This window comes from Squalius cephalus, assembly GCF_949319135.1.
Source record: "Squalius cephalus genome assembly, chromosome: 3".
Classification (NCBI taxonomy): domain Eukaryota; kingdom Metazoa; phylum Chordata; class Actinopteri; order Cypriniformes; family Leuciscidae; genus Squalius; species Squalius cephalus.
The window spans coordinates 61351720-61367318 of NC_137124.1; the positions used below are offsets into that span (position 1 = coordinate 61351720).

The window sequence follows — 15599 nt, forward strand, 5'->3', positions numbered from 1 at the left end:
TTAAATTCTGATTATTAAGTATTTACATAGACGTTTAATGTGGGTGAGCTTAAAGGGAGCACACACTGTGCTTAATTGGAGCAAAAACAATTTTTTTATTAATAAATATTAAATTAAATTTAAAGGAAAATATTTAGCTAAATTAATAATCTAGGTAATGTATTACGTTTATACCAATTTTAATATGAACAACTAGTATTGACAATATCTATGAAATTATGCTTTTTCTAATTGATGTCACACTGAAGCTGTGTGATTGTCATAGTAGTGCACCCTTTAAGCTCACCTAACAATAATATGAATTCTTTAAAAATTATAGCAGTTTAAAACCACAGACTATCAATAAAATGTAAAATTATAATATTATGGATTTAAAAGTACAAGCCATTAATGCCTGTGAAGTAATATATTCGTGTAGCACACAATCTTATACAGCTAGTAAGCTAGCTATGTTCGTAGCATCTGGGCTATGTTGCTAAAACTATCTTTTAGATCTAACTGTAATTATTTCCCACATCCAGGTTCCAGGTTATAATATGCAAAAGTCTAAACATTAATCTCTTAATTTTGCAATAAGAAGATGTACTTCTTCAAAATAAAGGCTTAAACATATAAAAAATGCACATTTGAGGGGCTCCTCTCCTGGTGAAAGTTTTCAGACAGCTTTGAAAATAGCCGCCAGACAGTGTGAACACATGGATACACATATCTCAGTGTGCAATGGTCTGATTGGTTTAAAATTACAGGAGGTATATAGTAACAAACACATCAATTGGTTAATACATCAAATAGGATAATACATTGCTGTTTCTTTTTATAATCTGAGCTCCAAGATGGTAGTGTGCTTAATGGGTACTTGAGCTTAATAGGTACGTTTACCCTAATCGTCGTGATCTTCATTTGAATGTTTCTTAAAGGAGACATATCATGCTTTTAAATCGTTCCTTTTTACATATAAATCATACATTTGTGGTCTATATAAAGCGGAACTGCAATGCTTGGGTCTGAATTCCTCATTATTATAGCTCCACAGGCCCCTTTTCTACCCCTTTTCTGATGTGCGTCTGAGAGCAACTCGTTTTGGTGCGGTCTCTTTAAATACAACTGAGACACTTCATACCCCGCCCCCTCTCCAGGTGACACTCGGTTCAACTCCACCCCGTTCGGCCATTTTTGCACTTTGATAGCAGAGATACGATTATCTAGCGGCACAGAAACTTTTTATTCACACGTTATTAACAAAATGTCAACAACGGAAGACTTGTCCAGCCAGGCTTACATGTTCGAGCCAGAGTCGGAGCCGGAGCGAGATGAAAATGAAGACGACGAACCTGCAGAACAACGTCTTCATATGGATGTATCGCAATGGTGTGTTACTGTATTTACACATGAAACTTTGGTCTTCCGACCTTTTACCACCGTGTCGATTTATTTTGATTAATATGTGCGAGGGAGAGAGAGCAAGACAGCGTCTAGTTTGGAGACGGTGATGTCTTGTTTACACTTTCGCCTGGCTCCGAGAGAGAGTGCGTGTGCGCGACCGGGTCTCTCTCTCTCTCTCTCTCTCTCTCTCTCTCTCTGCTCGTTCTTTCAGTTAAACATGCGCCCTGTCACAAGCGCAGCAGTTCATCTACATTAGACGGTGTAATGAAGCGTGTGAGTTACTACATCCAACAACCGAACATTTTAACTTACCCTCTCGTAACTTCTGCATGCTTTAGCTTGGACTACAAAATTGCAGCGAGAAATAAAAATGGCGGATTGCTCGAAGTGTTGAGCCGGAAGTCAATGTCCTTATTTGGCAGTTCCGCTGCAAATACTGTGACGTAATAGTTCACAAAACGTCATAGAGAACAGAAAAATCTGAACAGGTTGAAAAATATGACCAAAACAGAATATAAAGATATCAACGAAGCACTTGGAGAGAATAATTTCAACTTTTCTGTACTTCTAAACACTCCAAATATACAACAAAATGCATTTAAGGGCTAAAAAAGTGGATTTAGCATGATATGTCCCAACTTCCCAACTTTGAAATCCCAACTTTGATCTTTTACTGTCTGTTAGTGTTTTCTGGCGAAAAGAAATCATGTTTTACAGTGTGAAGCTAAAGTGCCGTGACATAACCCTCCTCACACACTCTCCTGTTGTTCACACACTCTCCTGTTATTCACACACTCTCCTGTTATTCACACACTCTCCTGTTATTCACACACTCTCCTGTGTTGTTCACACACTCTCCACACACTCGCCTGTTATTCACTAGGGATGGGACGATACACTTAAACTCACGATACGATGCACCTCGATATGCCAGGGTCACGATACGATACGTCACGATACGATATCAAAAAAGAAAAAAATATTACTGTATAACAACAACTTATTATGGTGACGTTGAAGGTGGTGGTTCATGTTTGATGTGTTGGAATGACAGCATGGCATAGCTTACACACAGTCTTAAGGCCATTACACACTGAGTCCGAAATTGGCATTTGAAATTTTCGCACGTTAAAAAAAAATTCGACCTCACGTTATGTCAATCACGCTTGCACACTGACCTACGAAACTTTCGTCCGTAAAAAAATTATTCGGATTGGGTTCGGTTTTCTGCGTTTTTCGCATCCACAGACAGTGTTTTGAGAGGTTTTTTGAAAATTCAGAGCCACCGTACAAGCGAACGACAAAATCCAGAATGACGTCTGACAAGTTGATACACTTCGTCTCGCAGTACTGTATGAAAAACAAAATGCGGATTACAAAGACACTGAATAAAATATAACCTGTATACAGCTGTTCTGTCTGCCCAGCGCTTCTGCCGGCCGCGCGCGCGTGTGTGTATGTGTGTGTGTGTGTGTGTGTGTGTGTGTGTGTGTGTGTGTGTGTGTGTGCGTGTCCGTCCATAGACATACTGCCTGTTCAGGATCGACTGGTTCACGGAAGTTGGTGGTCTTCTTTTTAATATGTGGCTCCAGTATCGCTAGCAAAGCATCAAACTGTTCCACTGACATTCTGAGGTAAATTTTGAATCGTTCGGAATAATTTCGCAACTCCTTGATAAGGAGGTGAAACTCTCCTTCCTCTCGGCGCAATCTCAGGATTGGATGGACCCAATATTTCCTTTCTTTTTTTCTTTTTAAGAAGAAAGAGTGCAACAAATTCATCCTCACTGCTTGACGAATCTTTTTGTATTTTTTGCGTTTTTTTCCGCAAAGGTTTAATAAATACGCATCGGACTCAGTGTGCAAGCTCTGTGCGTGACGAATTTTAAGGCTGACGAACACGAAAAAACGCATACGAAAATTTCGGACTCAGTGTGCAATGGCCTTTAGTTTTACCCTGCTTGATCAGCAGATGGTGCTGCCAGCCTGCCACCATAGACTGTATGTCTGCCCCATATACATACACACACATATAATACACTAAATTATTTATATACTACGCAAATCATGCAGCAGTGCCATCTATCTTTATTTCGCGATCCATTTTTTTCGACCTCGATGCGTTTCGTCACGTTTTGTATCGCGATATTTCGTCCCATCCCTATTATTCACACACTCTCCTGTTATTCACACACTCTCCTGTGTTGTTCACACACTCTCCACACACTCTCCTGTTATTCACACACTCTCCTGTTGTTCACACACTCTCCTGTTATTCACACACTCTCCTGTTGTTCACACACTCTCCTGTTATTCACACACTCTCCTGTTGTTCACACACTCTCCACACACTCTCCTGTTGTTCACACACTCTCCTGTTGGTCATTTTAAAATGAATAGTTTTGCATTTCACAACTTGTTTTTTGCTGAACATCATCATGAGTTCTCTAATCTTGTTTCTCCAATCTACAAATGTGGCGCGTGACGAGGTCATGTTTGAAGGGTCAATCTGATGTCACTTCCTGTTTTGCTCACAGGTGACCGTCGCCATGGAGACGCAGGTGTGTGACGAGTCGATCTGCACGTCGCCCGTAGACGACAGCAAAACCAACCTGATCGTGAACTACCTGCCGCAGAACATGTCGCCGGACGAGCTGAAGAGTCTGTTCGGCAGCATCGGCGACATCGAGTCCTGCAAGATCGTGCGGGACAAGATCTCCGGTGCGTCTCTCATCGCTCACACCGCAGCTTTAACACACACCGCAGCTTTAACACACGGCGCAGCTTTAACACACACCGCAGCTTTAACACACACCGCAGCTTTAACACACGGCGCAGCTTTAACACACACCGTAGCTTTAACACACACCGCAGCTTTAACACACGGCGCAGCTTTAACACACACCGCAGCTTTAACACACACCGCAGCTTTAACACACGGCGCAGCTTTAACACACGGCGCAGCTTTAACACACACCGTAGCTTTAACACACACCGCAGCTTTAACACACGGCGCAGCTTTAACACACACCGTAGCTTTAACACACACCGCAGCTTTAACACACGGCGCAGCTTTAACACACACCGCAGCTTTAACACACACCGTAGCTTTAACACACACCGCAGCTTTAACACACGGCGCAGCTTTAACACACACCGCAGCTTTAACACACACCGCAGCTTTAACACACGGCGCAGCTTTAACACACACCGCAGCTTTAACACACACCGCAGCTTTAACACACGGCGCAGCTTTAACACACGCCGCAGCTTTAACACACACCGCAGCTTTAACACACACCGCAGCTTTAACACACGGCGCAGCTTTAACACACGCCGCAGCTTTAACACACACCGCAGCTTTAACACACGGCGCAGCTTTAACACACACCGCAGCTTTAACACACACCGCAGCTTTAACACACACCGCAGCTTTAACACACACCGCAGCTTTAACACACGGCGCAGCTTTAACACACGGCGCAGCTTTAACACACGCCGCAGCTTTAACACACACCGCAGCTTTAACACACACCGCAGCTTTAACACACGGCGCAGCTTTAACACACGCCGCAGCTTTAACACACACCGCAGCTTTAACACACACCGCAGCTTTAACACACGGCGCAGCTTTAACACACGCCGCAGCTTTAACACACACCGCAGCTTTAACACACGGCGCAGCTTTAACACACACCGCAGCTTTAACACACACCGCAGCTTTAACACACGCCGCAGCTTTAACACACGCCGCAGCTTTAACACACGCCGCAGCTTTAACACACCGCAGCTTTAACGCACACCGCAGCTTTAACACACGCCGCAGCTTTAACACACACCGCAGCTTTAACGCACGCCGCAGCTTTAACGCACGCCGCAGCTTTAACACACACCGCAGCTTTAACGCACACCGCAGCTTTAACGCACACCGCAGCTTTAACGCACACCGCAGCTTTAACACACACCGCAGCTTTAACACACGCCGCAGCTTTAACACACCGCTTTAACACACGCCGCAGCTTTAACGCACACCGCAGCTTTAACGCACACCGCAGCTTTAACGCACACCGCAGCTTTAACGCACGCCGCAGCTTTAACACACGCCGCAGCTTTAACACACACCGCAGCTTTAACACACGCCGCAGCTTTAACACACACCGCAGCTTTAACACACACCGCAGCTTTAACACACGCCGCAGCTTTAACACACGCCGCAGCTTTAACACACGCCGCAGCTTTAACACACCGCAGCTTTAACACACCGCAGCTTTAACACACCGCAGCTTTAACACACACCGCAGCTTTAACACACACCGCAGCTTTAACACACCGCAGCTTTAACACACCGCAGCTTTAACACACGCCGCAGCTTTAACACACACCGCAGCTTTAACACACCGCAGCTTTAACACACCGCAGCTTTAACACACACCGCAGCTTTAACACACACCGCAGCTTTAACACACGCCGCAGCTTTAACACACCGCAGCTTTAACACACGCCGCAGCTTTAACACACGCCGCAGCTTTAACACACGCCGCAGCTTTAACACACGCCGCAGCTTTAACGCACGCCGCAGCTTTAACGCACGCCGCAGCTTTAACACACCGCAGCTTTAACACACGCCGCAGCTTTAACACACGCCGCAGCTTTAACACACGCCGCAGCTTTAACACACCGCAGCTTTAACACACGCCGCAGCTTTAACACACACCGCAGCTTTAACACACCGCAGCTTTAACACACACCGCAGCTTTAACACACACCGCAGCTTTAACACACCGCAGCTTTAACACACACCGCAGCTTTAACACACACCGCAGCTTTAACACACCGCAGCTTTAACACACACCGCAGCTTTAACACACACCGCAGCTTTAACACACGCCGCAGCTTTAACACACCGCAGCTTTAACACACGCCGCAGCTTTAACACACCGCAGCTTTAACACACGCCGCAGCTTTAACGCACGCCGCAGCTTTAACGCACGCCGCAGCTTTAACGCACGCCGCAGCTTTAACACACGCCGCAGCTTTAACACACACCGTAGCTTTAACACACCGCAGCTTTAACACGCCGCAGCTTTAACACACGCCGCAGCTTTAACACACGCCGCAGCTTTAACACACGCCGCAGCTTTAACACGCCGCAGCTTTAACACACCGCTTTAACACACGCCGCAGCTTTAACGCACGCCGCAGCTTTAACGCACGCCGCAGCTTTAACACGCCGCAGCTTTAACACGCCGCAGCTTTAACACACCGCTTTAACACACGCCGCAGCTTTAACGCACGCCGCAGCTTTAACGCACGCCGCAGCTTTAACGCACGCCGCAGCTTTAACGCACGCCGCAGCTTTAACGCACGCCGCAGCTTTAACGCACGCCGCAGCTTTAACACACCGCTTTAACACACGCCGCAGCTTTAACACACGCCGCAGCTTTAACACGCCGCAGCTTTAACACACGCCGCAGCTTTAACACACGCCGCAGCTTTAACGCACGCCGCAGCTTTAACACACGCCGCAGCTTTAACACACCGCAGCTTTAACACACCGCTTTAACACACGCCGCAGCTTTAACACACGCCGCAGCTTTAACACACGCCGCAGCTTTAACACACGCCGCAGCTTTAACACGCCGCAGCTTTAACACACCGCTTTAACACACGCCGCAGCTTTAACACACGCCGCAGCTTTAACACACGCCGCAGCTTTAACACACGCCGCAGCTTTAACACGCCGCAGCTTTAACACACCGCTTTAACACACGCCGCAGCTTTAACGCACGCCGCAGCTTTAACACACGCCGCAGCTTTAACACACGCCGCAGCTTTAACGCACGCCGCAGCTTTAACGCACGCCGCAGCTTTAACACACCGCAGCTTTAACACACGCCGCAGCTTTAACACACCGCAGCTTTAACACACCGCAGCTTTAACACACCGCAGCTTTAACACACCGCAGCTTTAACACACCGCAGCTTTAACACACGCCGCAGCTTTAACACACCGCAGCTTTAACGCACGCCGCAGCTTTAACGCACGCCGCAGCTTTAACACACACCGCAGCTTTAACACACGCCGCAGCTTTAACACACGCCGCAGCTTTAACGCACGCCGCAGCTTTAACACACGCCGCAGCTTTAACACACGCCGCAGCTTTAACGCACGCCGCAGCTTTAACGCACGCCGCAGCTTTAACACACCGCAGCTTTAACACACGCCGCAGCTTTAACACACCGCAGCTTTAACACACCGCAGCTTTAACACACCGCAGCTTTAACACACCGCAGCTTTAACACACCGCAGCTTTAACACACGCCGCAGCTTTAACACACCGCAGCTTTAACACACGCCGCAGCTTTAACGCACGCCGCAGCTTTAACACACGCCGCAGCTTTAACACACGCCGCAGCTTTAACACACACGCTTTAACACACACCGTAGCTTTAACACACCGCAGCTTTAACACACGCCGCAGCTTTAACACACGCCGCAGCTTTAACACACGCCGCAGCTTTAACACACGCCGCAGCTTTAACACGCCGCAGCTTTAACACACCGCAGCTTTAACACACCGCAGCTTTAACACACGCCGCAGCTTTAACACTCGCCGCAGCTTTAACACACCGCAGCTTTAACACACGCCGCAGCTTTAACACGCGCCGCAGCTTTAACACACCGCAGCTTTAACACACGCCGCAGCTTTAACACACCGCAGCTTTAACACACACCGCAGCTTTAACACACACCGCAGCTTTAACGCACCGCAGCTTTAACACACGCCGCAGCTTTAACACACGCCGCAGCTTTAACACACCGCAGCTTTAACACACACCGCAGCTTTAACACGCGCCGCAGCTTTAACACACCGCAGCTTTAACACACGCCGCAGCTTTAACACGCGCCGCAGCTTTAACACACCGCAGCTTTAACACACCGCAGCTTTAACACACCGCAGCTTTAACACACCGCAGCTTTAACACTCGCCGCAGCTTTAACACTCGCCGCAGCTTTAACACGCGCCGCAGCTTTAACACACCGCAGCTTTAACACACCGCAGCTTTAACACACCGCAGCTTTAACACACCGCAGCTTTAACACACCGCAGCTTTAACACACCGCAGCTTTAACACTCGCCGCAGCTTTAACACACCACAGCTTTAACACACGCCGCAGCTTTAACGCACCGCAGCTTTAACACTCGCCGCAGCTTTAACACACGCCGCAGCTTTAACACACCGCAGCTTTAACACACACCGCAGCTTTAACACACGCCGCAGCTTTAACACACACCGCAGCTTTAACACACCGCAGCTTTAACACACGCCGCAGCTTTAACACACCACAGCTTTAACACACGCCGCAGCTTTAACGCACCGCAGCTTTAACACTCGCCGCAGCTTTAACACACGCCGCAGCTTTAACACACCGCAGCTTTAACACACACCGCAGCTTTAACACACGCCGCAGCTTTAACACACGCCGCAGCTTTAACACACGCCGCAGCTTTAACACACCGCAGCTTTAACACACGCCGCAGCTTTAACACACGCCGCAGCTTTAACACACACCGCAGCTTTAACACACCGCAGCTTTAACACACGCCGCAGCTTTAACACACCGCAGCTTTAACACACCGCAGCTTTAACACACACCGCAGCTTTAACACACCACAGCTTTAACACTCGCCGCAGCTTTAACACACGCCGCAGCTTTAACGCACCGCAGCTTTAACACTCGCCGCAGCTTTAACACACGCCGCAGCTTTAACGCACCGCAGCTTTAACACTCGCCGCAGCTTTAACACACGCCGCAGCTTTAACACACCGCAGCTTTAACACACACCGCAGCTTTAACACACACCGCAGCTTTAACACACCGCAGCTTTAACACACACCACAGCTTTAACACACCACAGCTTTAACACACGCCGCAGCTTTAACACACGGCGCAGCTTTAACACACCGCAGCTTTAACACACGCCGCAGCTTTAACACACCGCAGCTTTAACACACACCGCAGCTTTAACACACGCCGCAGCTTTAACACACGCCGCAGCTTTAACACACCGCAGCTTTAACACACGCCGCAGCTTTAACGCACCGCAGCTTTAACACTCGCCGCAGCTTTAACACACGCCGCAGCTTTAACACACCGCAGCTTTAACACACACCGCAGCTTTAACACACACCGCAGCTTTAACACACACCGCAGCTTTAACACACCGCAGCTTTAACACACGCCGCAGCTTTAACACACCGCAGCTTTAACACACACCGCAGCTTTAACACACACCGCAGCTTTAACACACGCCGCAGCTTTAACACACCGCAGCTTTAACACACGCCGCAGCTTTAACACACCGCAGCTTTAACACACACCGCAGCTTTAACACACGCCGCAGCTTTAACACACGCCGCAGCTTTAACACACGCCGCAGCTTTAACACTCGCCGCAGCTTTAACACACGCCGCAGCTTTAACACACCGCAGCTTTAACACACCGCAGCTTTAACACACCGCAGCTTTAACACACGCCGCAGCTTTAACACACACCGTAGCTTTAACACACGCCGCAGCTTTAACGCACCGCAGCTTTAACACACCGCAGCTTTAACACACCGCAGCTTTAACACACGCCGCAGCTTTAACACACCGCAGCTTTAACACACGCCGCAGCTTTAACACACCGCAGCTTTAACACACGCCGCAGCTTTAACACACCGCAGCTTTAACACACGCCGCAGCTTTAACACACGCCGCAGCTTTAACACTCGCCGCAGCTTTAACACACGCCGCAGCTTTAACGCACCGCAGCTTTAACACACCGCAGCTTTAACACACGCCGCAGCTTTAACACTCGCCGCAGCTTTAACACACGCCGCAGCTTTAACGCACCGCAGCTTTAACACACCGCAGCTTTAACACACCGCAGCTTTAACACACGCCGCAGCTTTAACACACCGCAGCTTTAACACACGCCGCAGCTTTAACACACCGCAGCTTTAACACACGCCGCAGCTTTAACACACCGCAGCTTTAACACACGCCGCAGCTTTAACACACCGCAGCTTTAACACACACCGCAGCTTTAACACACGCCGCAGCTTTAACACACCGCAGCTTTAACACACCGCAGCTTTAACACACACCGCAGCTTTAACACACGCCGCAGCTTTAACACACGCCGCAGCTTTAACACTCGCCGCAGCTTTAACACACCGCAGCTTTAACACACGCCGCAGCTTTAACACACCGCAGCTTTAACACTCGCCGCAGCTTTAACACTCGCCGCAGCTTTAACACACGCCGCAGCTTTAACACTCGCCGCAGCTTTAACACACGCCGCAGCTTTAACACACCGCAGCTTTAACACACGCCGCAGCTTTAACACACGCCGCAGCTTTAACACACCGCAGCTTTAACGCACCGCAGCTTTAACACACCGCAGCTTTAACACACCGCAGCTTTAACACACGCCGCAGCTTTAACACACCGCAGCTTTAACACACGCCGCAGCTTTAACACACCGCAGCTTTAACGCACGCCGCAGCTTTAACACACGCCGCAGCTTTAACACACCGCAGCTTTAACGCACGCCGCAGCTTTAACACACACCGCAGCTTTAACACACGCCGCAGCTTTAACGCACGCCGCAGCTTTAACACACGCCGCAGCTTTAACACACCGCAGCTTTAACACACGCCGCAGCTTTAACACACCGCAGCTTTAACACACGCCGCAGCTTTAACACACACCGCAGCTTTAACACACGCCGCAGCTTTAACACACGCCGCAGCTGTAACACACCGCAGCTGTAACACACGCCGCAGCTTTAACACACACCGCAGCTGTAACACACCGCAGCTTTAACACACACCGCAGCTTTAACACGCCGCAGCTTTAACACACACCGCAGCTTTAACACACACCGCAGCTTTAACACACCGCAGCTTTAACACACGCCGCAGCTTTAACACACACCGCAGCTTTAACACACGCCGCAGCTTTAACGCACCGCAGCTTTAACACTCGCCGCAGCTTTAACACACGCCGCAGCTTTAACACACACCGCAGCTTTAACACACACCGCAGCTTTAACACACACCGCAGCTTTAACACACGCCGCAGCTTTAACACACGCCGCAGCTTTAACGCACCGCAGCTTTAACACACACCGCAGCTTTAACACACGCCGCAGCTTTAACACACGCCGCAGCTTTAACACACACCGCAGCTTTAACACACCGCAGCTTTAACACACGGCGCAGCTTTAACACACACCGCAGCTTTAACACACACCGCAGCTTTAACACACGGCGCAGCTTTAACACACGCCGCAGCTTTAACACACCGCAGCTTTAACACACCGCAGCTTTAACACACCGCAGCTTTAACACACGGCGCAGCTTTAACACACACCGCAGCTTTAACACACACCGCAGCTTTAACACACGCCGCAGCTTTAACACACGCCGCAGCTTTAACGCACCGCAGCTTTAACACACACCGCAGCTTTAACACACGCCGCAGCTTTAACACACGCCGCAGCTTTAACACACACCGCAGCTTTAACACACCGCAGCTTTAACACACCGCAGCTTTAACACACGGCGCAGCTTTAACACACACCGCAGCTTTAACACACGCCGCAGCTTTAACACACCGCAGCTTTAACACACCGCAGCTTTAACACACGGCGCAGCTTTAACACACACCGCAGCTTTAACACACACCGCAGCTTTAACACACCGCAGCTTTAACACACGGCGCAGCTTTAACACACACCGCAGCTTTAACACACACCGCAGCTTTAACACACCGCAGCTTTAACACACACCGCAGCTTTAACACACCGCAGCTTTAACACACCGCAGCTTTAACACACACCGCAGCTTTAACACACACCGCAGCTTTAACACACCGCAGCTTTAACACACGGCGCAGCTTTAACACACGCCGCAGCTTTAACACACCGCAGCTTTAACACACCGCAGCTTTAACACACGGCGCAGCTTTAACACACACCGTAGCTTTAACACACGCCGCAGCTTTAACACACCGCAGCTTTAACACACCGCAGCTTTAACACACGGCGCAGCTTTAACACACGGCGCAGCTTTAACACACGCCGCAGCTTTAACACACGCCGCAGCTTTAACACACCGCAGCTTTAACACACGCCGCAGCTTTAACACACACCGCAGCTTTAACACACGCCGCAGCTTTAACACACCGCAGCTTTAACACACACCGCAGCTTTAACACACCGCAGCTTTAACACACGGCGCAGCTTTAACACACACCGCAGCTTTAACACACACCGCAGCTTTAACACACCGCAGCTTTAACACACACCGCAGCTTTAACACACCGCAGCTTTAACACACCGCAGCTTTAACACACACCGCAGCTTTAACACACACCGCAGCTTTAACACACCGCAGCTTTAACACACGGCGCAGCTTTAACACACGCCGCAGCTTTAACACGCCGCAGCTTTAACACACCGCAGCTTTAACACACGGCGCAGCTTTAACACACACCGTAGCTTTAACACACGCCGCAGCTTTAACACACCGCAGCTTTAACACACCGCAGCTTTAACACACGGCGCAGCTTTAACACACGGCGCAGCTTTAACACACGCCGCAGCTTTAACACACGCCGCAGCTTTAACACACCGCAGCTTTAACACACGCCGCAGCTTTAACACACACCGCAGCTTTAACACACGCCGCAGCTTTAACACACGCCGCAGCTTTAACACACCGCAGCTTTAACACACCGCAGCTTTAACACACGCCGCAGCTTTAACACACACCGCAGCTTTAACACACCGCAGCTTTAACACACGCCGCAGCTTTAACACACCGCAGCTTTAACACACCGCAGCTTTAACACACCGCAGCTTTAACACACGCCGCAGCTGTAACACACCGCAGCTTTAACACTCGCCGCAGCTTTAACACACGCCGCAGCTTTAACACACGCCGCAGCTTTAACACACGCCGCAGCTTTAACACACCGCAGCTTTAACACACCGCAGCTTTAACACACCGCAGCTTTAACACACGCCGCAGCTTTAACACACCGCAGCTTTAACACACCGCAGCTTTAACACACGCCGCAGCTTTAACACACCGCAGCTTTAACACACCGCAGCTTTAACACACCGCAGCTTTAACACACGCCGCAGCTGTAACACACCGCAGCTTTAACACTCGCCGCAGCTTTAACACACGCCGCAGCTTTAACACACGCCGCAGCTTTAACACACGCCGCAGCTTTAACACACCGCAGCTTTAACACACCGCAGCTTTAACACACGCCGCAGCTGTAACACACCGCAGCTTTAACACTCGCCGCAGCTTTAACACACGCCGCAGCTTTAACACACCGCAGCTGTAACACACGCCGCAGCTTTAACACACCGCAGCTTTAACACACACCGCAGCTTTAACACGCCGCAGCTTTAACACACACCGCAGCTTTAACACACACCGCAGCTTTAACACACCGCAGCTTTAACACACGCCGCAGCTTTAACACACACCGCAGCTTTAACACACCGCAGCTTTAACACACCGCAGCTTTAACACACACCGCAGCTTTAACACACGCCGCAGCTTTAACGCACCGCAGCTTTAACACTCGCCGCAGCTTTAACACACGCCGCAGCTTTAACACACGCCGCAGCTTTAACACACCGCAGCTTTAACACACCGCAGCTTTAACACACACCGCAGCTTTAACACGCCGCAGCTTTAACGCACCGCAGCTTTAACACACGCCGCAGCTTTAACACACCGCAGCTTTAACACACACCGCAGCTTTAACACACGCCGCAGCTTTAACACACACCGCAGCTTTAACACACGCCGCAGCTTTAACACACCGCAGCTTTAACACACGCCGCAGCTTTAACACACGCCGCAGCTTTAACACACGCCGCAGCTTTAACACACGCCGCAGCTTTAACACACGCCGCAGCTTTAACGCACCGCAGCTTTAACACACACCGCAGCTTTAACACACCGCAGCTTTAACACACACCGCAGCTTTAACACACGCCGCAGCTTTAACACACGCCGCAGCTTTAACACACGCCGCAGCTTTAACACACCGCAGCTTTAACACACGCCGCAGCTTTAACAAGGGACTCTTTCAAGGGAATAATTTCTGTTCAGTTGGAATGTACATTTTCTAGAGCTGCTTGATTATGTCAAAAATCATAATCACGATTATTAGTGCGTGATATGATCAAAGTCTTATTTCATGATATGTATAAAGATATTGATAATTCATCGAAAACTAATACTGGGTTAGCTAAGGTAAGTAAAAGGTCTTCCACAAGTAAACAGTCAGCAATACAATAAGAATAAAGAAACTGATTACAAACAAAACCGACAAATAAAAAGCTTTATGCTTTAGGTTTTTCAGGAAGATGTACTAACGTCGGTGTTCAGATGAGTAATAATAATCTGAACTAGATGTACCGCATGTAAAATAGCACTGCATAGTCTTCACTGTATGAATTAGATTAATCCTTGTTAAAGTTACAGAAGTTATTCAGCCGAGAGCAGTGAGAGTAGTAGTATTAGCAGCGATACATGAAGACAGTAAAGTACTCACAGCACACACAAAACATACTATACACATATAATAAACAAATTGCATAAATCTTATGATGTCTTCTGTGTGATTAACATTAACAGGAATATTAGGCTGCTGTCACTTTAAGAGCTGCATGGATCCAATATACTGTTACACGCATTTGATTTATATATATAATATATGTAACTCTTTACATTCACTTAAGACTAGGGCTGCAACAACTAATCGATAAAATCGATTATTATCGATAATGAAAATAACATGCGTCAAACAGACACAGCGCAGTAGAATAGAGGCGCAATAATTCTGACAAAAATATACTTTTTATTAAGGCTGGCCCACACTAAAAGATTTTTTTTAAATAATAGATTTTCAAAATGAGAGAGACCACAAACATGACTATAAGAAATCATAATTTAACCATTTTGATCCTCAGCGTGTGGAGTGACCAGGACATCACACACTGACACTGTAAACGCGGGAAATCTCGCAAAATCTCTCGCATCAAACGTGACTATAGAGGAAACAAATATGGCGGACGATCGGCAAGAAATATTGCTATAATAGAGCTATAATAGAGCTATAATAGAGCTATAAT

At 48.6% G+C, this 15599-nt stretch overlaps 1 protein-coding gene across 2 annotated transcripts in view; it reads left to right on the forward strand.

Annotated features, from left to right (window-relative positions):
* Positions 1-3922: 3922 nt before the first annotated feature.
* Positions 3923-15599, forward strand: part of LOC307155574 (ELAV-like protein 2) — a 31350-nt gene continuing 19673 nt past the window's right edge. For both annotated transcript variants that reach the window (XM_079866318.1, XM_079866317.1), the window contains exon 1: positions 3923-4103. In XM_079866318.1, the coding sequence (XP_079722444.1) occupies positions 3932-4103 (172 nt within the window). In that variant the 5' untranslated portion in view covers positions 3923-3931. The remainder of the gene's footprint in view (positions 4104-15599) is intronic.